General features: G+C 40.6%; 1 protein-coding gene across 3 annotated transcripts; it reads right to left on the bottom strand.

Moving 5' to 3' along the window:
* Positions 1-1048: 1048 nt before the first annotated feature.
* ahctf1 (AT hook containing transcription factor 1) lies at positions 1049-23885 on the bottom strand. 3 transcript variants are annotated; one of them, XM_080884336.1, is made up of 40 exons: positions 23739-23885; positions 21193-21319; positions 20191-20341; positions 19953-20055; positions 19663-19843; positions 19282-19489; positions 18988-19104; positions 18761-18845; positions 18453-18603; positions 18201-18333; positions 17905-18086; positions 17685-17746; positions 17405-17533; positions 17158-17248; positions 16872-16961; positions 16341-16481; positions 15551-15655; positions 15086-15182; positions 14812-14935; positions 14644-14700; positions 13700-13846; positions 13308-13498; positions 13060-13204; positions 12778-12909; positions 12505-12652; positions 12208-12358; positions 11983-12090; positions 10598-10742; positions 10225-10440; positions 9324-10008; positions 8995-9171; positions 8576-8681; positions 6811-6932; positions 6420-6709; positions 4422-6161; positions 3863-4136; positions 3497-3667; positions 3355-3419; positions 2975-3060; positions 1049-2233 (listed from the first exon to the last, which is right to left on the bottom strand). In XM_080884336.1, exons 2-40 carry the CDS (start codon positions 21311-21313, stop codon positions 2035-2037), a joined length of 7626 nt encoding a protein of 2541 aa, XP_080740462.1. In that variant the 5' UTR covers positions 21314-21319; positions 23739-23885; the 3' UTR covers positions 1049-2034. The 3 variants fall into 3 exon arrangements, with proteins under 3 accessions (XP_080740462.1, XP_080740463.1, XP_080740461.1); XM_080884337.1 differs by having other exon boundaries at positions 23707-23821; XM_080884335.1 differs by having other exon boundaries at positions 23598-23814.
* Positions 23886-24955: the final 1070 nt, after the last annotated feature.

Below are 24955 nucleotides of genomic sequence, written 5' to 3'. Positions count from 1 at the left end.
CAGACTGAAACTGAAGGGCTGTATCGTAGTGTGTAATACCCATTTCTGCCACAAGATGGTGGAACAAGCCAGGCAAGACATTTAAAACATGTTCTTGTAAAAATTTGGGGTTGCGGAAGAAGATAGGGATAGTACGGTAGCCCTGAGAGGCCAAACGGACTGCAACTTCAGAAAACAGGTGTTTTCTTTTTACAGCATTTTTCTTTTTGCAGTCCGTTTGGCCTCTCAGGGCCACCGTAGTGATAGGTCTAAAAATCAGCATCAAAAGCTAAAAGCACAGTAATGCTACAGTCACACCCAGGAAGACTGTGGTTGGACGCTGGCGCGACCACGTGCAACGAACATATGAACTTCTCGGCTTTGAAATGGTTGATTTGAAAATGGGGGGCCAGGTTAGCAGCAGCTTTCGGTCATTTGCTGTGTTCAAAGTGATTTTAGTGCAACCAAACAGAAATCAAAGTAAGCCTGCTATCAGTTTACAAATGCACGGCTGGTAAACAGCCTCACACCTTTAATGGCTTACATTCAGAAATCAGCCAGAACCTCGTAGACCGAAACAGAAATGGAAAAATTCCTCCATAAACAGTGTGGTAGTTGTTCCAGGATAGCAATTTAACTGCAAAATTACAAAGGTACTTGGCAACAATCTTACAACAAAACCAGTATACAACAAATTGAGTCAAATCCTCCGTTTGAAAGAGACCCGTTGCAGACAAGTTGCTCTGATTGGTGCAGACTGACTGATTGCAACATGCATTTATAAATGTGACAGCAGTCATTTGCAAACTTTTGCCAAACTGTCTGAGAACCTGGCTGGCTGCAGTGCACCTTGCAAACAAAAGTGGTTTCCAGTGATTGCGGGTGTTGCATTCCAATCAAGAGACTCAAACAGGAACCACCGATTTTTCCTGGCCATAAGGAGGCTGACATTCAATTCTTACTCCATCACTGAGCTGCAACATATCCCAAAAAAACCACCTTTCTGGTAATACCAAATAGTACCTTTATGTTGGTGAATTGCACTGAATTGAAAGACGCAACACAAATATTCAAGCTTTGCCATATTTATCAAAGAGCAGTCATCAAAAATAAGACATTCTACTACATTCATCAGAAAATAGCCTATGTGTCAGATGTTGATTACGATGAATTTAATCAAACCTATTAACATGTCCCAAATCAAGTTTTACATAAGCAAACCGTTGTGCAAGTTTGTTTTGTGTTTTAGACGATATACAACACCCCATAACATTTTACAGTCCAAACGTGCTAACAGTGCTGTCCTTCACAGAATATCTCTTAAATCAAGTTTAATTTAAGACTAGGGCATAGGCAGTATGATTAGATGACCAAATGCATTCAAGAGACACTTAAAAATTCAGAATCAACATAACTGTTTATTATTTATTTATTAACTTTATTTGGAACATAGCAAAAAAACCAAAATACTATATACAAATTTAGCAGTAGAAATGTATCTCCACTGGGTTGGTTGCTTTTCTTCTTAAATAGAAAAAACAGCAGGCCTTGAACTTTTAAAAGTAAAACAACAACAAATTTTAAAAGAATGTAAATAAAACCTCTTTAAATCACAGGCAAGTTCGTTTCAGTCTCTGGTTGTATTAATGGGAGTCTTTAAAAATCCACAATGATTGCTTTCCCTTGAGTCATTCTGCGTGGAGAGAATCAGGCCGAGGGCTGCAGCAGAACATCGAGCACAAAATGGCCACAGACGTAAAAGCGAATGAAATCAAGTTAAAGAAGTACATGTAAACTCCAAAAATATAGTCTCTCACACGCTGCTAACCACCAGCGTGCCTTGTCCCAAAAATAGATTTTTCTGCCTGCATTGCTTTTTTGATTTCCTCCCAACAGGGAAGTCAATCTTGAATCTGCAGCGCTGTGAGGCTTTTGAGGAAATGCGACTGTCTCGAGTTCGGGCATACATTTTTATTTGACAGCTCACAGCTGAGGTGGTTGAAATGTCCATGCAGCCGTCTGAGGTTCACTGGTTAAAAACCGCCGCAAACCTTCCTATAGTTTCTTCCTCCGCGTGACAGGTTTTGTAAAAACTGTGTCCAAGACACGTTTACGTCGAAGGTTCCTGCTGGTGGTCGGTTCCTCTCCCTCTTTAACCCTCCTCGGTGCTCGTGGCATCGAATCGACTGGACTGGGCAGAGGCGAGATCAGTTCGACTTCTGCAAAGGGAAGCGGCGTTGCGACAGCTTTGGATCTGGGGGGATGGAAATTTCAGTTAAAATAAAACCTGCCAATGTGATGTATAATCCGTATTAATGCCAAGACTCAGATTACCGAAAAGCACCACTGAAAGACACAGGAAATCATTCCTGCCTGTGGCCATCTCCCTGTGCAACTCATCCACTTAACACACTGTTTACTGCAACAGCTACACCCTTCTTGCACATTTTCTTTGTTAATATGTGACTTTTATGTATATATATGCCTGTATATACTGTGCTATTCTTAGTTAGTGTATTGTCTGTCTTTGTTAATGTTTGTTTATAATGGAGCACTGTAACAAAAAATTATTTCCCCTAGGGATCAATAAAGTATTCTGATTCTGATATAGATGTTAAATAAACAAAATAGAAAAATACACAGATACAACTGACATACATATGAATATAAATTAAATAATTTATAATAATAATAATAAATTTTCCTTCTTGGTGACCTGTGTATGCAAGTATTTTTACTTGTTTTGCTAACTCGGTCATTAACACCACCACAGTACAGACTTGTAACAGGAAACCTCAGCCTCTATTTACTATTTATGAACATTACTTTATATATATGTGGCATTTCCTGCACCTATCTAGATCTATCTCTCTATATCTATATATCTCTCTGTCTCTATCTATGACAGATATCTAGATATATCCATCTATAGTTTACTTTCATTTTATGACGCTGTATTTTTGCCCGTGTTTCGGTGTAGGATGTAGTTTCTTACTTGGCAGTTCGCTTGTTTGTTTTGCTGCTTTTAGTAGCGCCTGCGTCTCTCTCGACTTCTACATTATGTTCTGAAGACATTTCATCCTGGAAAAAAGAGAAAAATGGCATCTTCAAAAGAGCTTTCATTTCATTCATCAGTACTTCTGTTACAACCCTTAGTTATCTAGCTTCTGTAGAGCAGTGGTTTAAACTCTTGTGTGGGCTGCGTCCAACATCCTGGTTCAAAGGCTCATAACTGATAGAATAACTATGACGGGGGAGATATATAAAAACAAAATAAACAAATGCAAAGAGAGAGAGAGAAAAAAAAAAAAAAAGAGATTCGTTATCTTTAGGATAGAAAAAGAAATCAAGTGTGAACAAAGTTGAAGTTCCTACCTGCACTTTGACTCTGCTGCGAGTGACGGGCGCCTCACGTTGTTCAGAGGAATCTGCTCTTCGGGCTGACACAGACACAACAAAGGGTTACAACCATTTACAGCAAAATAAATAAATATGAAGAAACTGATACTCGGCTCACCTCTTGTTCGTCTTCGCGAGGGGGAATAGATGAATGAATTCTCGCCTGGACTGGATTCATCATCCTCAGGTTGTGGGACCAGCCAGTCTTTCCCCGGGGAGTGAACCTGCTCCACTGATGACTTTTTATTCCTCTTGCTTGTTCTCAGCGCCTTCTTAACCATGGCATCATCTGTTTAAGAGGTTACACTTTTAGATCAACACATTTTGAATTCTACATGCACATCATACAAGTTAAACCAGCATGCAGTAGAATAAATTCAGTCTCTTTGTAATCTTCACTAATTTGAACTCGTTGGTACATACAGCTTCACACCGACTGTTCTTTTCTTCTCCCACACAGCCATATTTTAAGTTAAATTCATACCTTCCTGCTTCTCTTCCTCATCTTTAAGTCTCTTGATAAGGGCATCAGCAACAGGAGTCTTAGAGTCCACCTCCAACGGTGAGTTCAAAAGGGGAAGATCTTCCTCTGGGTGGTCCCAAAGTTTGCTTCTAGTGGGGCGACGGGAGTTGGTTCGACTCGCACTTCTGGGCGGTTCGGGCTCGTGTAAATCTCCTGTCTCTGTTGCGTTTTCAGCAGTCGTCTCTCCTTGTGTCTTTTCTGGACTCTTAGAAAGCGACACAGGAACCAGTTTCACCTGGAAATGTTAAATGTAAAAAATGAACGATGGATGGATTGGGATTGCAACATGTAATATGAAAAAATATATATATAAAAAGGCATGCATGATAACTAGAGGTGAAAATCAAAAATGAAAATAAAAGCATTTCATGAAATATGCTTCAAATATTAAGATCATACTTGAGCAGCCTATCTGCAAACATAATCTGTGCAGTTTTGTAGTCCTGGTGTTAAATAAATATAATCTACAAGGTTCAGCATATCAGTTTTACAGATTATAGACAGCTTTCTGAATTCTTACCTGTGGATATACAGTTAGGCTAATCTGGCTTGAGTGTCGAGTTGTCCGGCCAGGGCTAGGAAGCTGCTCTTCTTTGTCTTCTACTTTCTCCAGCACAGTGGACAAAGTCTCTGATGCTTCCGTCTTTGTCCTTCTGGAGCTCCGTCTTACAGGAGAGGCAAACACCTCATCCTGTTCGTGTTCTTCTTTCACGATCTCAAGCGGCGTCGCCACCACTTCAGTGCTACTCGTAATCCTTCGGCTGGACCTCCTCGGAGTCTTTACCTGAGATGCTGCGTGTTTGGATGGGGTTGGAATCTTTGAGCTTGTTCGTCGACTTGGTTTTATTACGGTAACTTCCTCCTCGTGTTTGACTTCATCATCTGTGGCTGTAGACACCTCACTGCCACTTTGAGTCCTTTGACTGGTCCTTGTTGCAGCCACCCTCTGCGAACGTCTGGATGGAGACGATGCCTTGGAGGTTGACGCAACTGAAGTATTGTTATCCATGACCTCAACCTCTTCGTCCTCTTCTTTTGGAAGCTCTGGCTGTGTTTTGCGGGTACTTCTTCGAGGTGTGCTGGCTGGGACTTTGGTTTCTTTAGCCTGTTTACCTTTCCTAGGTGTACGACTCGGTGACGCAGGGACCAGAGTGCTTGTTTTTGTGTCCTCCATTTCCCTGTCGTCCTCTGGCTCATTTGCTTCCTCTGACAGAGGAGAGATAAAAGTTACCATCCTCCCCCTCGTCATCCTCCGTGTTGGAGTGGAAGGAGTCTTCTTCCTCTGAGAGGTAGTAGGCTCTTGTACAGGCTCTTCATCCAGCTCACTGTTTAAGCTCAAAGCCTGCTTTACAGGTTTCTCTTCAACACTTTCATCTGTTCTCGTGCTTCCCTCACCTATCTGCTGCGTTTCCTTCTCCGTTTTAATTTCTTCATCTTTTTCCTCGTCTGCCTCCATTGATGATTTGCGGTCCTGCAGCTCCTCTTCTTCCGTGATAGGCTCCGTTTCTGCACTAGTGCCATTCTCCTCAGGCTCTTCCCGCTCCTCAGCAGGATGGTGTTTGTCCTTTGCTTCCACTGCTACATCAGCAGCTTCTACCTGTGCCAGAGATTCCACGGCTGCAAGACATTCTTCCAATGTAGCTGGGACAGAGACTGAAACAGCAGCAGACTCATGGTCTTCAGTCAACATTACCAACTCTGCAGCCTTCTGCTTTTTAGCATCATCTGACTCTTGGTTTGCTTCAGTAGATTCAGTTTCAAAGTCAGCTTGGAGTTGAACAATTTCTGTGCCATCTATATAGTTCCCATCAACCATTTCAATCTCTTCTTGTGAGGCTTCTTCACACTGGGTGGTATCCTGGTCCTCTGTGCTCAAAAGAATAACCTCAGGTTTGGCCAGAATTTCATTAGCATCCATAACCTGATACTGAATCGAAGGGTCACACGATTGCAAATTATTCTCCATAGGTAGTATGCCTATCCCTTTATCTCCATCCTCATCCACATCCAACATCAAGGAGAAACTGCCGTGACTTTCATCAGCCACAACAGTTGGACGAAGCTCAGGAAGATCCATCTGAGCTCCATCAACCAGGCCGTGCTGTCCCTCCACGAGCTCCACGGGTACCAAAAGGGTGGTAGAAGGTTTGAGCTCCATGTATGGCAATCCTTGCTCTACCGCTTCATCTGGATCCATCATTCCATCATCTGCCCCAAGTCTCACCATAACCACTTCACCCTCTATGTCCTCATCTACCATCTATAAATAAGCAAACACAGAAAGTGAGTTTTTATGAAAGATTTTAAGTACAAAATTAAAAAACAAACAAGACGTATTCAAACATTTTGTTCTGTCTGACGAAAATGAAAAAAAAATCCTCAAATGAAAAAGTCGCAAATGTGTCTAAATATTTACACATGACTACATTTTTAAAATAATCAAATGAATTTCCACTTGCTCAGATTGTATACCATCTACTACACGACACACAAAACCCTTCAGGCCTACATTTGTTACCTTCATCTCTGCATTTGGGGTGATCAGAGACAACACAGCAGCCTCCTGCTCCGCTTGTGTTTGCAAGAAGTGTGTGTGGCTCTGCTGTACAAAGGATGGACTGGGTTGGAGGGATGGCAGCTTGTCAGTACCCGGGACCTCCTCAATGATCTCCACCTCACTACCAGAATCTTCTTCTTCCTCTTCCTCCTCCTCATCTTCTTGGTCTGACACTTCCTCCTCATCTTCATCCTCCTCGTCTTCAGACCCAGAGCTAGAAAGGTCTTCACTGTCGTTGACGCTCACAACAGCTATGAGATATTAAACAGAAGCAGAGAAGAAATTTGTAAAACAGCACTGTAATATTAATAGCACCACTGTTGATGTGAAATGCGTGTACAGTTTTCCTCACAGTGGGAATCGGTGCCAGTTGGCTCTGAGGAGGTTACAGAAGCAGCAGACTTTTGGGTGGTAAACATCGGGGGAGCTTCAGCATCGGCCTGCGTCTCCTCTTCATCTTTACCTAAAGGCTCACTGAGAGAGAGTGAGAACAAGAGCCATTTTTAACTTCTTGAAAACAACAAGACCGAGTTACATAACATCCTACTGTGAAACAAACTCATGCTAGCAGTACACCGACTGGTAAACAGATTGTGATCATTCTTGTTCCTTTAGAACAGTCAAGATTTAATTCTCAAAACCTGGATAAACTACAGCTTTGGTCCTGGCACCAAAACAACAATTCAGTACTTAAGCAAATGAAACAAGTTATGTTCCTAAAAACATTTCCTTCTCCTCTGGTAAAAAACACAGAACTGAATGTTTGAACCAACGACTAAAAATCTAGTATGATCGGTTTTACAGTTAATCTTTATTGTATCGTATCCTTATGGGTTATGTACGGAGGTGTATAAGGGCCACATCAAGAAAAAAATATATCATTGATCATTTTGAGAATAAAGCTGAAATGTGCAAACTGCCACGTTTGCTACATCCTCTACAAAATTGTTTGTTTAGAGCATTTAGTGAAACAAATTGATCAGCCGTCTTGTGATACAACATACATCCTCTTAATTGCACAAGGGTCTAACAGTCGCTAACCTCACAACTGTCCATTACCAACCCACTCTTGCAAGTTTGTGTTTTTCCGACTGCACCATCTTTTCAGCGTCCTTATACTGATCACTAGTGGTGCAACGGATCACGGTTGATCCATAATCCGAACCGATCCCACTCCACGGTTTGGTACGCACGTGATCCGAAGATTCGAAAAAGAAGAAAAAAAAAAAAAGTATGTGTATGGTGCGCGTGGTCAGTCTGTCAAGCGATCGTTATGGCCAGCGCTAGCGGTCCAAGTGGAGGAGCAGAGGAGTTTGCGGCACTTAAGCAGCCCTTTGCTGCCCACTCCGACCGGGCTAAAGCTATTACAAAAGCTACTGGGGTGTTTAGCTGCAGACGGGAGACCGTATTCCCTTGTACAAAACAAGGGGTTTAAACTATGATGAACGTGCTTGAGCCATGCTATGATATCCCGTTGCGCGTCCACTTCAGTGACAAGATCGTACCCAGGCATGTATGAGCAGGAAAAGTTTAAAGTTATGGCTGAACTGTCCCAGGCATCTTCTGTTGCACAACTACAAATGGGTGGACCTCCAGGTCAACGGAAAGCCACGTGACCGTGACCACTCATTATATCACAGCGGAGTGGTAGATACAAAGCCCTGCCCTATACTGCACCTTAATTTGATTTTATATAATTCCGTGGAATGAGTCTTGAGTTGAACGTTTTAATAGGAAAAATATACTTAAATAAGTTAATAAGTAAATGTTCAAATTTTGTCTTTTTCTTTTTTTGCTGATCCGAAAATTGATCCGATCCGTGACTTAAAACCGTAATCCGATCCGAACCGTGAGATTTTTGATCCGTTGCGCCACTACTGATCACCCTGCTGTGTTAATGTGCTAAAAGAGACATCATTTCCTTCCTTGTCACTAAAACCGATTCTGAAGTACGATTTCACTAACTCAGAGCGTATAGCAATTTTAATTCTCAGAATTTTGACTTTATTCTCAACATGATCAATAATATTTCTTTTCTTAATGTGACCCTAAATACTCCTTCGTAGCTATGAGTTTAAACGACTCTCTTGTTTCTCTTGTTTTTTTTTTATGTTTACCTGTTGAAGGAAGGCTGGTTCTGTGATGTATTGTGGATTGCTGAGCGGGTGAGTGGAGGAGACAGATCACTACCAAACAGATGCCTCTGAACAAACTCTGTCAGATCTGATGGAAGGAAAAACAGCAACTTTATTAAACTTTAAAGAAACAACACAAAAAGACAGTAATCACCATCATTACCATGTAGTTGCCCAAGAAAAAAAATCATTATTCAATATAATAAAAATCTGGAATCTGAAGTAATTTTAATTTGAAACCAACAGATAAAAGTAATTAGTATGTCTTCAACAATTTTTAGAAGACTTTCTTCACACCTTTTACCACCTCGAGTATCGCGAATCCTTATAGTCTAATCTAATGTGGTAAAATCGTTTAACTTTATCAGTTACAATATAGATTAATAAGTTGAAATGTGGACCTGTTGATTGTTCCAGATCTGCCTCTTCACTTGTCGTTTCAGTTACTCCAGGAGGTTCAGCATGCTCGCTGAACTCTGTGGCCTCTGATTGGACATCCCGGCCCTCGTCTCTAACTGGGAGATCTTGAGATTCAGCGTCAGTGCTAGAGTCTGCGCTGTCAGTTCCCTGGTCACGATCTAGTAGAATACATGTTTTGTCAAGCAATGTTTGAGAGAAGTACTGCCAAACGTATTTTCAAAATCATGATTTTGGATTTCGGTGCAGTGCAACCTGCTCCAAAAATCAGTTCTGAAAAAACAAACTATAAAAACAAATAAGAATAAATTACCTTGAAGATGAATAGATGTCTCATTTTGGTCAACAATGGCAGCATCTTGCTTGGTGCTTGACTCAACGTCCAGATCATCTTCTTTATTAGACTGAATTTCTTCCTCAGTTTTAGCCTCCTGGTCAAGATCAACTTCCATCACATCCTCTGGTGTATTTTCTTCCCTTACGTCATCTTCTTCCTTTTCTGAATCCTCTGACGTCAGAGGAAGGGTTTGCTCAGTTGCTGGTGAGGCCATTACCTCGGCTGTTGCCGCGGGTTCTTTTTCAGCCAAGAATTTAACATTCACCGTCACTACATCATCATCATCATCTTTCTCTGTACTGACATGTCCATCCTTTTCCTCATTGTTTATTGAAAGAGGAGCATCAAAATACTCTAGAGTGGTGTCTGTTGACCGAACAGATGTTGTGCTGGTGTCAAGGTTAAAACTAAGATGTGTTTGTGTTGCATCCGATTGTTTTTGTTCTGCAGCGCCTTCAAGGGCGGAGGATAACTCGCTCTCGGAGCGTTTCAGCTGTGAGGGAATTCCACCTTCTGAAGGCAAGAACTTTACATGTGGTTGTTCCCCTTCCTCATCTCCATCTTCTTCCTCTTCAGCAGGCTGTAATGACCAGGTCTTACGTGTGGCCTTGGACAGTGCCGAGCTTCTGGTCAGCCGACTAATCTCACTGTCTGCTGCCATCTACAGAAAAAACAGAGATGATTGGAAGACACAGTTTATTTATTAGACCATCATAATGCACAATTAGTTTTTTTTTTCTTGTTTAAGATAATTAAAAAAAAAAAAAAAAAGGAGCCAGGTGGTTCCCCTATTAACATGCTCAGCTAAAATTAGCTGCAACCTCACAAATGGAAAAAAGAGGTTCTGTGTGTTCCACGTGTGCCTTTTTTTTCTTACCCCATTAGTCCATCGGATGCCCTTCTCAACTTCTGGGGATTCTGACTCTTCAATAAAGGTGATACGGTTCTCTTTGCTGCGGATAGGAGGTGTAATAGAGCGACCTGGTGAAGCAGAAGGCGTGGCAACGGGTGTGGGCCTCAGGCTGCTGCGCAGGATGGACTGGGGAGCGAAGGCTGAGAAGACTGGGCCAGAAGCAGCCAAGGCCCGGGCTCGCTGACGAGGAAAACACATGAAAAGTGTGAGTAACAAAATACTAAAGATACTCCACAGTATTATCATAAACTATTAAATATCACAAAAAGCATAGAAAATATGAATACTGTAATCCTGGACTACATAACAACAAGCAATTCTAAATTCATCTACTGACCTTGACAACCTGAGGTGTTTGCAGCAAACAGAGTTCAGGTGCTTTGCTAACACTCTTGGGTGAAACCCAGGCACTGGGAGGTCTGGGAGGGCTGAGAAGAGGCCGAGGTGTTTGACAGGAAGGATGAACCACCAAATCGATCAGCCTGGGAGGAGGAACACAAACATGAATTTAGGATACTGTCTTACCAAAATTTAACATTACGTGGAGTACAATAACCAGATATTTTAATATTTATACAACATATTTTAATATTAACATCTTTATAAAATAAGAAATGAAAAAATAAATTAGAAAGACAGCTTTGTGTCAGATGGACAAACACGTCAAGTTACCGTAATTGTCGGGCTATAAGCCGCTACTTTTTGCACAAGCTTTGAACCCTGCGGCTTTTAGTCAGGTGCGGCTTTTCTATAGATTGTCCATGATTTTTGTGATATCGTAAGACGATTTGTTTTGTTTGTTCCGCTGTTGTACGGCACTACGTTGCCTGGCGGAAGGATCGGGGTTCAAGAGTGGTATGTTGGTCACATGTCCATCCGCCAGGCAACATAGTGCCGTACAAGTAGCGCGAAAAACAAACTTCAAAGTAGCGCTATGTGTTCAGCGGGAGTCGTGGATGACGAGCGGCGATAAACTTGCGAAAAGCAAGTTGTGCTCAACTCTACCGGTGGATTCTGACAGCGTGGAAAAGTGTGCAAACATCCACGATCACCAACGGATTTCGAAGGGCTGGACTGCTGCATGATGAAGAGGAGGACACCGCCACGGCCCTTCAGAGGGTGTTCGACTGACAATGACAATGAGGATTATCTTTGGTTTTGAAAGTGACAACGAAGGAAAGAAGCTGAGAGTGGATGACGAAGCCATCCTGAGCCTGTTCGTTTCCGACACTGGAGAAGAGGACTTTGGTGGTTTTAGTGCGCAGGAAGATGGTGGTGAATGACTGACTTTTCTTCTTGTTAAAGCCGTGTCACTGCACCTGAGCCTAAAAGGTAGTCTGAATCTATTTTTCTGGTGTGCTGTAGGTTACTGTTATGTACTACATTTGTTACTCATTTATGAAGCACAGCACATGTGCAAATATGTACCCATAACTTGATTTTCAAAATATTAATAAAAGGGGTGTGTCTCCAAACAGCCATCTCTTTCCTGACAATTCGCTTTGTGCATATTCTCTTACATATGATAAGTCAGTATTGAAACACCTGCGGCTTTTGGTCAGGTGCGGCTAATGTATGTACAAAACAGGATTTTCCCCTGATTTTAGCTTGTGCGGCTAATATTCAGGTGCGCTTTGTAGTCCGTGGAAATACGGTAATATCAACGTTTCCCCCTCATGATCGGTAAAATCCGTATTATACGATTCAGTTTCACTGATGTACCTTGACTTTCGTTTGGAGGTCATGGTGATTGGAGTTCCAAGGAATGGTTCAGGAAGGCCAATGGAGGATGGCTTAGGGCTAGAGCTAGGAACCTCAGCTGCCCTGGGGCTGGAAAAAATGACCAGGCAACAATTTGCAATAAGCAAATTAAATAAATCAAAATGCAAATTATTTTTTTTTTTAAAAAGTTAATTTCAAGATGCAATTTTAGTATTTTATATTGACCTGTTAGCAGGAGAGCACTGTGGTGTAGCTCCTTTGCCTAACCACACTTCTTCAATCTTGCTCAGGACATTGTTGATAAAACCAGCCCTGGACATTACCTTCTCTTTAGCAGTGTGTTTGGTGATGGTTGACAGTGGCTGTGGCCGGGACACTGGGACAGAGAAAGAAAAAACATTGTGCATTTGCTGAATAACCCTCTTCGGGATTATTATGATACTCTGTAAATGCTTCAACACAGTCCTGTGAAAACAGGTTTCCACTGAGGTGAACTGCTACAAACATGAAGCGTCTCATTACCTTCTCTGTGGATGGTGTTGGGATGTTGGTAGGGCTTAGCTCTCTCCATTGCCAGTTTCCTCTGAACTCTCGGCAAAACTTTGCCATACAGATCCAGGATGGTGTTCCTGGTGTTGGATCGTTCTTTAAGCTTTGGGTCTCGTTCGTTCTATGATTAAAAAACAAAAGCACAAACAAGAGAACATGGTTAGAAAAAGCTTATTTCTATATAAATCTAATAGTCACAGAATTTCTACCATTTCCATTTTATTAGCTTCTATATGTCAAACATACCACTAAGTTCATTCTCAGGGTGTGGTTGAGCTGCAGAGCAGGGATGTAGTTTGCTTGCTGAAGGTAGTGAACCATCAGTAGTTCTCTGTTCTGGAGACCACCTGTCCCCTGGAGAAACTTCTCCAAACATTCCTAAAACACAAACCAATAACCAGGGATTTAAGCAATAATTTAAAAATACAAAGGTGAAACAATTACAATGTAATTAAAAATAAATAAATAAGAAAACAAATCAGAAATCTCACAACCAACTTTTTATCAGTGCTTTCACCATCTCTCTACCTGTTCATTGAGGCCCAGGGGCAGCTTGAGCAGCTCCTTGATGAGGCCCAACTCCTGGCAGCTTTCATACAGGAAACCGAGCAGCTCAGTCATGTTGAGGCGATTAGAGTGCTGCCGGAGGAGGTACCATGCTTCTATGAGACACCTGGCGGGAGGGCAAACAGATTGGTTAATGAAGATCAAGCAGCTGCTGCATACTTGTAAAGAGATTAAAAGAATTAATAAATACTTTAATGCATTAAACGTACCTGTTGTGCAACAGCACAGACAGGCAAAGCTTGGCCTGTGAAGTGTTGGAAACCGCAGGTTTTGTGACATGGAAGTATCGTAGAGCCACTGACTGTTGGCCCTGGCACATCAGCGCTTGCAGAACGCGCTCATGCTGCCACTCAAAGTGAAACTGAGAAGCGGCTGGGTGCAAAAGAAGCTCAAACGAACTCTGATGAGGAAAAAACGAAGGAATTAACATTACACTTACTGAAGGATAAACATAAAAAAAACCTGTCACATCATGAGGTCTGATTATACATGCACATGTCTCTGAGTTAGCAAAGGCCTTTTCACATAGGACGCAGCACGCAAACCCATTCTTTTCTATTGCTTACGATGCATAATAATGGTTTCCAATCAATGCTTTTACCTGATGGTCATGATGGTCCAGGAGCCATAGGCCTTGTACTAGTTTAATGAGTCCAATAGGGATAGCAAAAGCTGTGGGGAAAGACTCCACTGATGCGCCGTCCTTATTGGGGAAGGAGTACATGACATCTAACAAGAGGTAAATCACCTGGAACAACAGGTCAAGGCTCATACAAGCAAAAGGAATCAAGTTAAAATCTCACTATAATGATCACAGCGTGTGTCCGTTCCCCCAATTTCTAGATGTGCTGATGAAATATACCATATAAACTACCTGGGATAGCAGGATTATCAACGTCAATATAGCCACTGGGAACTATTTTTATAAATCGCTCAAATCCTTAGAAACTATATATATTATTTGGAATAAAATTAAAATCAAAATTAACTGCAACATTAGGTCTATGTTATGTGTATGTTGTTGTTTGTAAATACATTTTTAGTGCATTGCCACTTTAGGGTCACTGGAATGTATTGTCTAACTGTAAATAAGTGTTTAAACAGCAGCATAACAGTGCCTATAATTCATTACTTTGTCATATCCTCCTGAGACCCGACCAATTCATTTTGTCCTCTGCAGTGAACAATAAAAATTAAACTGAAAGATACTTTTTTCCTTCAGTTCTCAGGAGGATATACAATGAATGTGTAGCATACAAAGCATAAGAATAAAGATATGAAAATATGAACAGCGTTTTCACCATCTCACTCTATAAAGTGAAAATGTTTGAATACATGAGTGAAATAAACAAATGATGATAGCCTGTTTTGCTAGTTCAAATTAGTGCTTAAGATGGTCATCTGTGTTAATATTTACTGAAGTTGACTGAAGTTAATGGTCTAAAAATAATCACTAACAATCTAACAGTTGTGTATATAGTGTTAAAATGCATACATGCTGAAGATATATGATTCTGTAAACAGACAGTATGAGTTGAAGGATACAATCGCATGTTTTGCAGCCTCATCAATGTTGTCCAGCAGATATATGTCAAGCAAGGCCTGCAAATCACACAATTGAGAATCTTAAAAATTATAAAAGCATATTAAATAATAAGTATTGTTTGTTTAAAAATAAAATGAATAAAGTAAAATATAGATTTAAATTCTTACATGCAGCGTAGGTGGTGGGTATTGCCCCGTTCCACCTTCATCCCTTTTCCACAGGTTCGTCAAGCGTTCGCCACACTGGCCAACTAAACCGTCGATCATCAGGCAGTCTGCGCACCACTTGCCCCTGAGAAAACAGCAGGTGGTCAGCATAATCAAAGGAAAACAGGAGACAACTCGTAAACCTGGAACGGGCACATCTCATAGACGTTTGCGTTTGTTATAAAGGAGGCCTAGATTTTAATGCATGTACACCCAAACTCCTTTTGTTACTCACTTGGCCAGCCTGGTCAGCTCCTCCCTGCGTATGGTGTAATAGTTGCTGATGACCGAGTGAGTATAGAAAGGCCTGGAAATCTGAAGAGCATCATCATCTAGTAAAGTAAGGAGAAACATTTTTTAAATAAATACAGCAATAATTTTCTAGTCGTTGCAAATAATTTGAAAATAAAGTTCAAATAAACAAACTAATGAAGACATGTGGACTAGTTACTCCAAGAACCTAGTCCTCCTTGTTTGCTTAAATAACCAGGGGTTAGTTATAACGGACATGTTTCTTTGCAGAAATAAACAAAACCAGTCGTTTTTTTAAGTGCTCTCACATTTATTATATTCACTTATTTAGTGACACGTTGTTAATTGGTCTTAAATGTGTTTCTCTTGAAAAATATATGCTTTTCCATTTTTTCATAGGGGTTTCATTTGATACATTTTCAGATTACGTATGACAGCATCACTTTACCTGAACCCTCAGGGAGCAAGCCAGTACGACAGAACCAAAGGACCACCTGAGCATACTTGGAGATGAGACTGGACACCATATTCTTGTTCATTAAACCCACCAGACCTGAAACAAGAACATAAATGAATGTTAGTGACAAAGGAGCTCACGATCCATGACAAATCATAGTTTATTACAAAGTGTAAGGTATGAAAAGAAAGTGTTGTATATGTTGTTGTCATCACTGTTTGGCTCTATTTCACAATCTAATGAAAATCAAAATCCCATCCATCCATTCTCTTCCTTGGATCACAAATGCAGGTCACACTCGGGACAAAATAATCTCCCTACACCAAAACCACAACTGTGTGTCAAAAGGCTTTGATAAATCAATAAAAAGAACTGCAGGCATTTTTTGCAGTCCATTAAATAAGGTTGTTGACCACACTACGGCAGCAGTTATTCTACTTTTAGTTATTCTACTCTAGATATGGACCTGTAGTCATGGACAAAGTCAAAGATTCACTAAAATCTGATCAACACTCCAGGAGGAGTAGTAATTCTTGTGGCTGGATGGAGACTTTTAAGGTACAGTGCTCATTGGACCTTCGGCCAGAAGAGCTAACCAATCAAAATACACAAATGGCTAAACTTCATAAAAGCTTTCTAAACAAAACTAATCAAAGGATATCGCATTACAACTTAAAAGTACCAATAAGTACCAATATGTGTTGACGTGTCAGTTAAAGCAGTTTCAACAACACGACAGCAAAATATAAAAGTTGTACATGCAACTGTGTGGACAGGGCACCTTTTTGTGTGAGCTCCTGAGCTTCACTGAGCAGACAGTGGAAAATGGCACTGAGGTTACTCAGCAGTCTTTGAGTGTGCTGCAGCAGCTGCATGGTCTGAGGGTCTGTGAAGTTAGATGAGCTGTCAAACAGCGGTGAACCTGCAGAGGATCACATAAATGGATCTATTAAAAATACATTTGCAAACACAAGCACAGGAATGTAAATAAATAAATAAATATTCATTCACAAATAATGTAAAATTCTGACAAGGAATAGAGCAAACATGTACCGGTATCTAATGAAAGGTGCTGCACAGATGGGTTATGCAAACATATGAATTCAAATCTATTCAAATGTATTAAAGGGAATGGAGAAGATTTATACACATATAGTTTTAGTTTATCACTAGTACACATTGAAGGTTGAGAAACTTTTGAAATGTAGTTAAACATCCGGTTTGTAAAAGTAACTTTCTAATTTAATAGAACATGTTTAAAAAACAAAAACAAACAAACAAACAAACAAACAAAAAAAAAAAAAAACCATACAGATGCCATCCAGTTCCTCCTTGGTCTGAACTACTTTGTTCCAGGCCCAATCCAGGATGTAGCGCAGATTCAATGCAGAGCCTGGTTGTTCTGTTGAAGGAGAAGAGAATTTGGAGGCGTTAACATCAATATAGGTGGTTACAATTTGTACAGAGAAGAGTTTAGCACAGATTTAATAGAACATACAAGTATGCAACAGGTAAATGTATCTTTGTGAATAACTATCATGTATGCCGTGAAACTGGGTGACATGAGCAGTTTAAATAAATCTTATTTTTAGTTGTACCTTCTGCAGTCCACTGCTTAATGCAACCAGTTATCAGTCCCAAGGAACTAGTCTCCACCGCTGTAGACAAGATGGCATCAAGCTGCTCTTCCTGAAGAACAAAGATGAGAATACAAACGAATAAAAAAAAAAAAAAAAAAGAATATTTCACTTGTAAATTTTTAAGAAAATCTTTTTTCAAATAATCTATACAAAAAGAGGAAGTAAAAAAGTGGGGTCCACGTGACGCTCACAAGTCTGCATGTACCTGAGACAGGCTGGATGGCTGGGTGTCAGCCAGACGGGATGAAAGTAGGCCGGACATAAGGCAGTGAGAGTAGCTAGTGGAGATGGTGTCACTGGAACAAGGAGCAGCTTTCTTCAAAAAACCCAGGGTCTGGTTTTAATGACAAAAATGAAATGATTGTGGGTTTAAAATAAGTTTAACTTCAATGTATGCCTATATATTTAAGAGAGAGAGAAAGAAAACAAACAACACCAACAAAAAAAACCCAAAACAATGATGAGGTGAACAACAAGAAACTTGCCTCTTTCTGATACCCAGAGCATGTTAAGTGCACAATTCCAGAGTTGAGCAAACAAGTAGCATCTGAAATGGAAGAAAGGAAGAAGAGAGAGGGAGAAAAGCAAACCAAACTCATTTGTCATATTATAATTCAAAAAGAAGCATTTTAGAGGCTAATACAAGCTTACATTTTTGCATGTTTCCAAGCCAAGGCTGTGGTGCATGTGTTGTGTTAAACCTACCAAAGTTATAAGTGGTGGGGTTAAAGTACTGTTCTGGTGGAGGGCAAGTGAAGGGAAGGCCCCTGCTCAGGCTGCGCTCATGTACCACCACATCTAGGAAGACATGTGGAGATACCATCTGCACCACTGGATCCAGAGACCAAGCAGCAAGGTATGGACACATCTGCAGAGACTCTCCCGTTCTGCCATAAAACAACGAGTACAAAAATGCATTACATTAATATACTAAACTAAAACATGCATAAAATAAAAAAATGAAAACACAACAAATGTTTTGAAATCACTTTCCATTGTACCTTAAAGAGTCTGGCATTTGTGCGTGGTACCAGCGGTTGATGTCAAAAACCCCGATGTAGGTAGACAGACTTCCTTGGCCGTAGGCCTTGACTTGCCAGGTAAAGATGGACACACTGGTGTCTGGAGATGCAACTGGAAAGGGAAAGAACAGAGGATAGATGAAAAGTGTGGTGTGAAGTGATTGAAGAAAGTAATAAAGACGATAAAGTTTAGATACGCTGTGTAAAGAAGGGTTCAGTGCTTTTAAATACCTTCATTCATGCTGTCGTCCCTGTCAGGATGAGGTCTGAATTTCTCAATAGTCTGGCAGCTCAGGAGGCGGGTGTTTGTGGCCTGTGCCCGGAGAGGGAAAGCCGTGCCACTTAAATCCTGACTGTAACGTTCCTCACAATACTCGAGACCCTGTGTGAGTGTAAGATAAAAAAAATGTTTTAAAAAAGGATGTAACAGTTATTAATAGTTAGTATGAGGAATACACTGTGCATTTGCTGGGATCTGCCCAGTATAGGATTCACTATTTGAAATCAATATACATTTATTTCTTATATGCAATACAGACCTCATAGAGGATCTTTCCAGAAGTTAAACACTTTCTTTCACTGAAGGCCAACTGAAGCAAGCGCAGGGTGACCACGTCTCCCTCACTGTGTGGGAGTAAAAGGATGCAGAGGAAAATAAGAACTTGAAATAAACACAAACAAACAAATGCACACACACAGTCTGGCTGGAAGCAGTTCTTAAAAATACTTGTTTGTAAACTAAAGCAGAGTTAAAGGCAAAACTTACAGATCCTGCGAAGACTGGATCGCCCAGAGGTAGCAGCAGTTCCTGGGGTCGTTCTCTGGCTCCTGGAAAGTGAAGGCATATACAGGCACCCTGCCACCCTCTAACTGTGAGTGGTATCTGCAATAAACAATGGAAGAAAGGCAAATGCAAATATAAATATATATATATATATATATATATGCTAAACATGCTATTCTTACTGTTTTGACTCTAGTGGGAACTACAACTTGCAAAATAAACACATCTTTTACACAAAGTCTACGGATAGAAGTCGGAAGAAATACTAGCACTCACTCTTTCTTTAAAGTCTTCATGTTCCACAGCTGTAAGTATCCATCTGAAAATCCTACTGCCAGGTGGTTGGTCCTAGAGATGTACTGCAGAGCTGTGGCTCCAACTCCACTGGGTCCATTCAGCTGGAGACAAAGATGTCTGCCCTCTCTTGTGCTGACTTCTCTTAGCTTGGGGATTTCTGCAGGAGATTTAGTCACTACCTGCAGGTCTGCAAACAGAATAAATATAAAGGGAGAGATTCTTTAAGAAAAAAAAAGGACAATCTTTAGTTACCAGAATATGTTTGCATACAATGAAAAGGTGAAATGGGAACAGAAAGTACAGACATCCACAAAAGTATGAAAGCATAGTACACGTCACTTCCTCGTTGAAACTTCTCACCTGAAGCATCAAGTTCACTCTGGTTGCAGGAAAGATCATCGAGACAGAGGTCCACAAGGAGTACGTGACCGAGATCCGTTACTACGGCCGCAATTCCAAAGAACCAGCGCAAACCCTGGTGAAGGTGTTGTGTTGACGTGCTTGCTCCGCCATAATTCACTAATGGCTCAATAGCTGTGATCTAGATGCAAGAGAGTTTTAGAAAAGAAAAACAGAAAATGTTCACGTTAACTAAAGTTCTAGAAACTTGAGTCTAAATGTTAAAATAGTAAAAACTATGGTCAACCCACTCTGCCTGGTATGACAACAGCCTTCACCACTCTTGACAGTCCCAAGTCATAAAGACACAGCACGCTGCCTTCTGTTTCCTCCAAGCCAACCAGCAAACCAGACCTGTTAAAATTAACCAGCAGAGGACTTAACATTTGCACTGTCATTATTTTTATTATGTATGCACTTCATAGTGAACTTTCACTGATTACATCCACATCCAAATGAGCCAAATAAATCATGAAATAAAGCCCGAACCGTTTCAGCCAGCTGAAGTCTCTGGCGGCAAGGACATTGGGTGGGTGCTCCCCTCCGCCACTGAAGCAGTATGCAGACAGCCGTTCTCCTGTCACTGCATGGACCACCTCCAAATGGGGTCCACAGGCCAGCCAGGCCAACCCGCTGCGACCTACATACACAGACAAGGACAGAAAAGTTAAAAGCTGCAGGTCATTGTGCAGTTTAAGCTGAAAGCTAGCCTTGTGATGATAAAGCAGGAAATTACTACAAAAAAATAAACATTTTTAAAAAGGCTTTTGGTATGTCTGATTTTGAGGTGATTTTCTTCCTCCCTTTTAATTACCCGATGTTGCAACATCAGTAACTTATTTACACGGTAAAAGAATTATGTGAAGCAAAATAATTAACAAAAAAAATACTAAAAACAACAAAAGAAATGAAAACCTATGTGTGTGTATGAATGGATTTTTATATTTAAGAAACAATCAGCTTTAACATCTGGATCGCTGTCTGCCTTTATTTTATGATGTTGCAAGTTCTTGAAATTCTTATTGTCCTGCAAAGTGAAAGTTGGTTCATGGATGGAAGCCTGGAAAGATGAGTTACCATTTGCGCTTCCATTCATAACTTATCTGCTCTTTTATTTGTTTGCAAGAACATGCTGAAATTCTTTTCAAACCAAAAATCCATCCAATAGTAAAGTGTGTCAAAGTCAAAGGTCAGACAATATACACCACATGTCCTAAACATGCAGATTAAGCAGTGACTTGGACAAAAAGAAAAAAAAATGTTTTTCTTGATGTCAGACTGTCATAAACCAAGTAGCTCATCAGATTTATTTTCATGTATTATTTAGTGATTCTTTTCCCACCGGGTGATATAGTTTCAATAGTTCATTATATAACATGTTTTCATATGACGATGATGGTATTGTATTTCATATCCTTTATTTGCTATTACAAATAAGAGAGAAGAAAAAAAGGCTGTTAAATGCTTAAAATAATAATGAAATATTCTTACCAACGGTAAACCTCCCATGAAGAACAGAATCTAGCGTAATCTCATCTTCCCCCAGAGCGTCTACAGTCACTCCTGAGAAAGGCAGCAAGCTGCTGGTGACTTGTGCAGTCAGGTCATGCATTGTTCACTGCATAAAAATAAAAAGGAAATAAATAAATGTTAAAAAGATTATTTTATTTACATTTCACCCAATCTTTTGGCCAAATATGATAAAACTATTATTAGATTTTTTGGGGGGGCAGCTTACAAAATGGGCAGAGCCAAAAGGAAAATTACAAAACCAATTTTGTTAATTTGGGTTGAATTTACACAAAAAAGACAGACATTTTATTTATCAAAGGGGTCAGAAATAAAATGCACATATTTATGTCAAATAAGGAAACAAACTCAGGCTTGATTTGTATGTATTCATCTCCCACAGGCGCATTCTGAGCCAGTAAAAACCCTGTCAATAGTCAAAAACATCTATTTCCCTCCTTCCATATTACCCTAGCCAAGCTATTCGCTCATTAAGTAAACACAAATTAAAACAAATTAAAAAAGTCCTCCTGAACCCTTACTAATCCCTAAAACTACTTTGGGGTTTATGTGCTTGACCAGGTTTCTACACAAAAGAGGTCTTTCTTTCAAAACACTGCCTGCGCCCCCCCCAGTTGTCAGGAAATATGCTGTCAGCAAACCTTTGGACAGCTGGGGCTGAGAATGGGCTTGCTTTCCAATCCACAACTCGTGGCATACAGCTGCACATCTGTTAGCACATTCTTCTCACAGTGAGATGAGAAGTAAAGCGCTATTACAATAATAGAGTAGCCAACCTGCTCAAGTGGCCTTTTCCCCCCCTGTTCATAATAACTGACACTACCAAAACATGTAAATTCACAGGTCTACATCAACAGCACTGTAAACTAGAGATTTCAAGGTCATTTTATTTTGTGGTTCAAAAGCTGTATACTCCAATTTCCTCTACATAGGGCAGACCACTCCTAAAACTTTACTCGTGTCAGATTTTTTTTAATGTTTAGTTCATGTTATTACCATGACTAACACAAGTACGCTCATGTATATGCCGTCGACTGGCCCCGTCATTGCACTAGTGCTCCACTAAGATAGCATTATCTGCGTTACTCTGTTGTGTATACAGTGCTGACAAAAATTCGTCTGTTACGTTTAGTTTGCACAATAGTACCCAATACCGCCCCCTGTGGCCACATAAGGAAACACGTTGGATTCAAGTGAACTCCCGCGCAACAAGCCTGTAGTCCAGCAGCCACATGCCAGGGCATGAGTTTGAACACACAGATATAACATTTACAAAATAATAAATATATATTCTCTGTCGGAGGCAAATGTTTTTAGAACAACAAAACACTATTGAAAAGCACGTATGGGTTCAACAAACAAACATATAGCGATCACGTGTGTCAACATTTGTCAAGTCTGTGTGACACCTATATGCATTTCTAACATTTTCAACTTTCTACAAGACAGAACATGTACATATAGCGATGATGAAAAATGTGAGACAACATAAAAACATTATATAGCTCCATAAACCACATGTTGTCTGGCTCGTTAGCGTCTACATGGTATCAAAACATTTGTTTACATTGCTAAGTAACGCACAATGGTGATAAAATTAAAAAGATAAATGAAACAATGCAAGTGTTATCTAGTGCTGGACAATAAGTAGTAGCCTTGATACACTTGCATTAGCAGGTTACCGAGTTAGCTTGCAAGGTTATGCAGGATTACAGTTTATTCAATTTCACCCTTAAAGTTAAGAAAGCTAACTCTAAGGTTAGCCATCTGCATAACTAACTATTTGGAAGTTGTTGCCATTTCATGTAGACTATCAGGTCTGTGCTACAACAAGTCAACTACAGCGGTGACTGAAACTAAAACCATCACGTTTTAACCACTAGTCGAAGGTAAAGTAAGGGTGGCTAGCTAAACTAGCCCGAGGTACAGCAATACTTTCGCTAACGCAGCTAACTTTGTGCTAGCAGTGTGCGTCTAACTTGCGGTATGTTTGTTTTTTCCACCCCAGCTAATAACTATAACTGGCATTTATCATTGTTGACATCTTAGCAAAAACACAGCTCTGTCAGCGACGAGTCTTGTTTTACTTCAATCTGAGTATATAGGTGGACTGATGTCCTTTTGGTGGTTTAGCTTCAGTTAAAACGTAACGCCAGACAGCGCAGTTAGCTTGTAGCTTCTGGCAGCACCGCAGCAGAGTTAGTTTCTATTTAACACAAGTGACGCCCGCATTGTGAATCTGTGTGGGGATTTACTCGGCATAAACTCATTTAGTGAGCCGAGCTGGCCCGATTACATCTTTCCAAGCTGACCTGGAAAACGTGAGGCAATGTGCCGCTAGCTTTTGCTACCAACGTTTACACTACCTGTGCGAGAATGTTGATGGCTATATCAGAGCCACAATTGGTTCGTTTCCCTTTATAATTATCTCGATTCCTTTCTTCCTCTGTCATAATCCGTTGCTTTTTAAAGTACCTCTCCTACCGATAGCCCTCTAGGAGATTCACCTGACAAACAAGCACGAAAGGATCCTCTGACTTCAGGCTCCAACAACGCAGAGCGCCATTTCCACAGTCGAAAAGTGCTCTGACGCATTTCTTCCTCGCTGTGGTTCCGACAGAATAGACACACATCGAGGACGCACTGCTGCCCCCCTCAGTCTGGGCATTGCTTCTGTTTGAACAATAGAAACCAAAACCGGAAAGATCATGACTTTGCAATATCAAACTTCTTCTTTTTTTAGCTGCAGGGTCAACACACGGATCATATGCCGTGTGGTGAAAATGCTCCAATGCGGGGGCAGAAAGGCAAAGCAAAAGCTCTATAATAACAGTTAAGCTCCAAGGAAAGGTAGTGAAGATACATGATTTTGCTGGCATCAAGTCAGGGTGGAGTGGGTGGAGACGAGTGTCAGTTGTGCCTCTGACAAAAAGACAGCAGGGACAAATACTTCGTTACTGTACATAGGTAGACTATTCGGGTATCTCTACTTTACTTGAGTATTTTTGTCCTGACACATTTTTACTTTTACTCCCTACATTTTAAAGCAATTATCTGTGCTTTCTACTCCTTACATTTTCAAAACAGGCTGTTACTTTTAGTTTCACAGATTTGCGGGAAGTTATTGACGTCACTGCGAGCATTCAAATATCAAACTGATTTGAACCTAAACTGTAACACATGAAAGCAGTCCTGTTCGTGTATTATTCACCAGGTAAAAAGAGATGAACGAGGCAAAGTGGTCCGGTGTTTTAATTTATCGATATTTAATGACTGCATGTACCAATAAGTAGCTGTTGCGGCCCTTCGGCATCTAGGAGCAAGGGGCATAAAGGGAGTAATATTTTTAAGTGTCACTTAATTTCAAATGCAGTTTCTATCAGCTCAACATCAGCAAACACACAAACTGTATGTACTGTACTGTTTATTATTGCTGGTGTGACGAAGTCTGTTGGCATTTGGCCTTTTATTGAGACGTGTCCATAGAGCAACTGTCAATTACTGGCATGGAAATTATAAACGCTCCAGGATCCGATTGCCTCCAATTCATTTTCCACCCCATCATATGTGAATCAGGGGTATCCTTCTCTCTCATTGGTGGTTGCTTCATTTGCTCACCTTGATGTGGGGGAATGTTTATTACCACTTTCTTCACCATTGCAGAGGGTTTTTTGCCTTTCTATGGTCTCTGTGTGACTGTCCCTTTAGTGTTTATGAGAACCTT

Source organism: Rhamphochromis sp. 'chilingali' (genome assembly GCF_963969265.1).
Source record: "Rhamphochromis sp. 'chilingali' genome assembly, chromosome: 6".
NCBI classification, from domain to species: domain Eukaryota; kingdom Metazoa; phylum Chordata; class Actinopteri; order Cichliformes; family Cichlidae; genus Rhamphochromis; species Rhamphochromis sp. 'chilingali'.
Note: the sequence above shows the minus strand (reverse complement) of the source record. Positions and strands in the feature narration are given on the sequence as shown.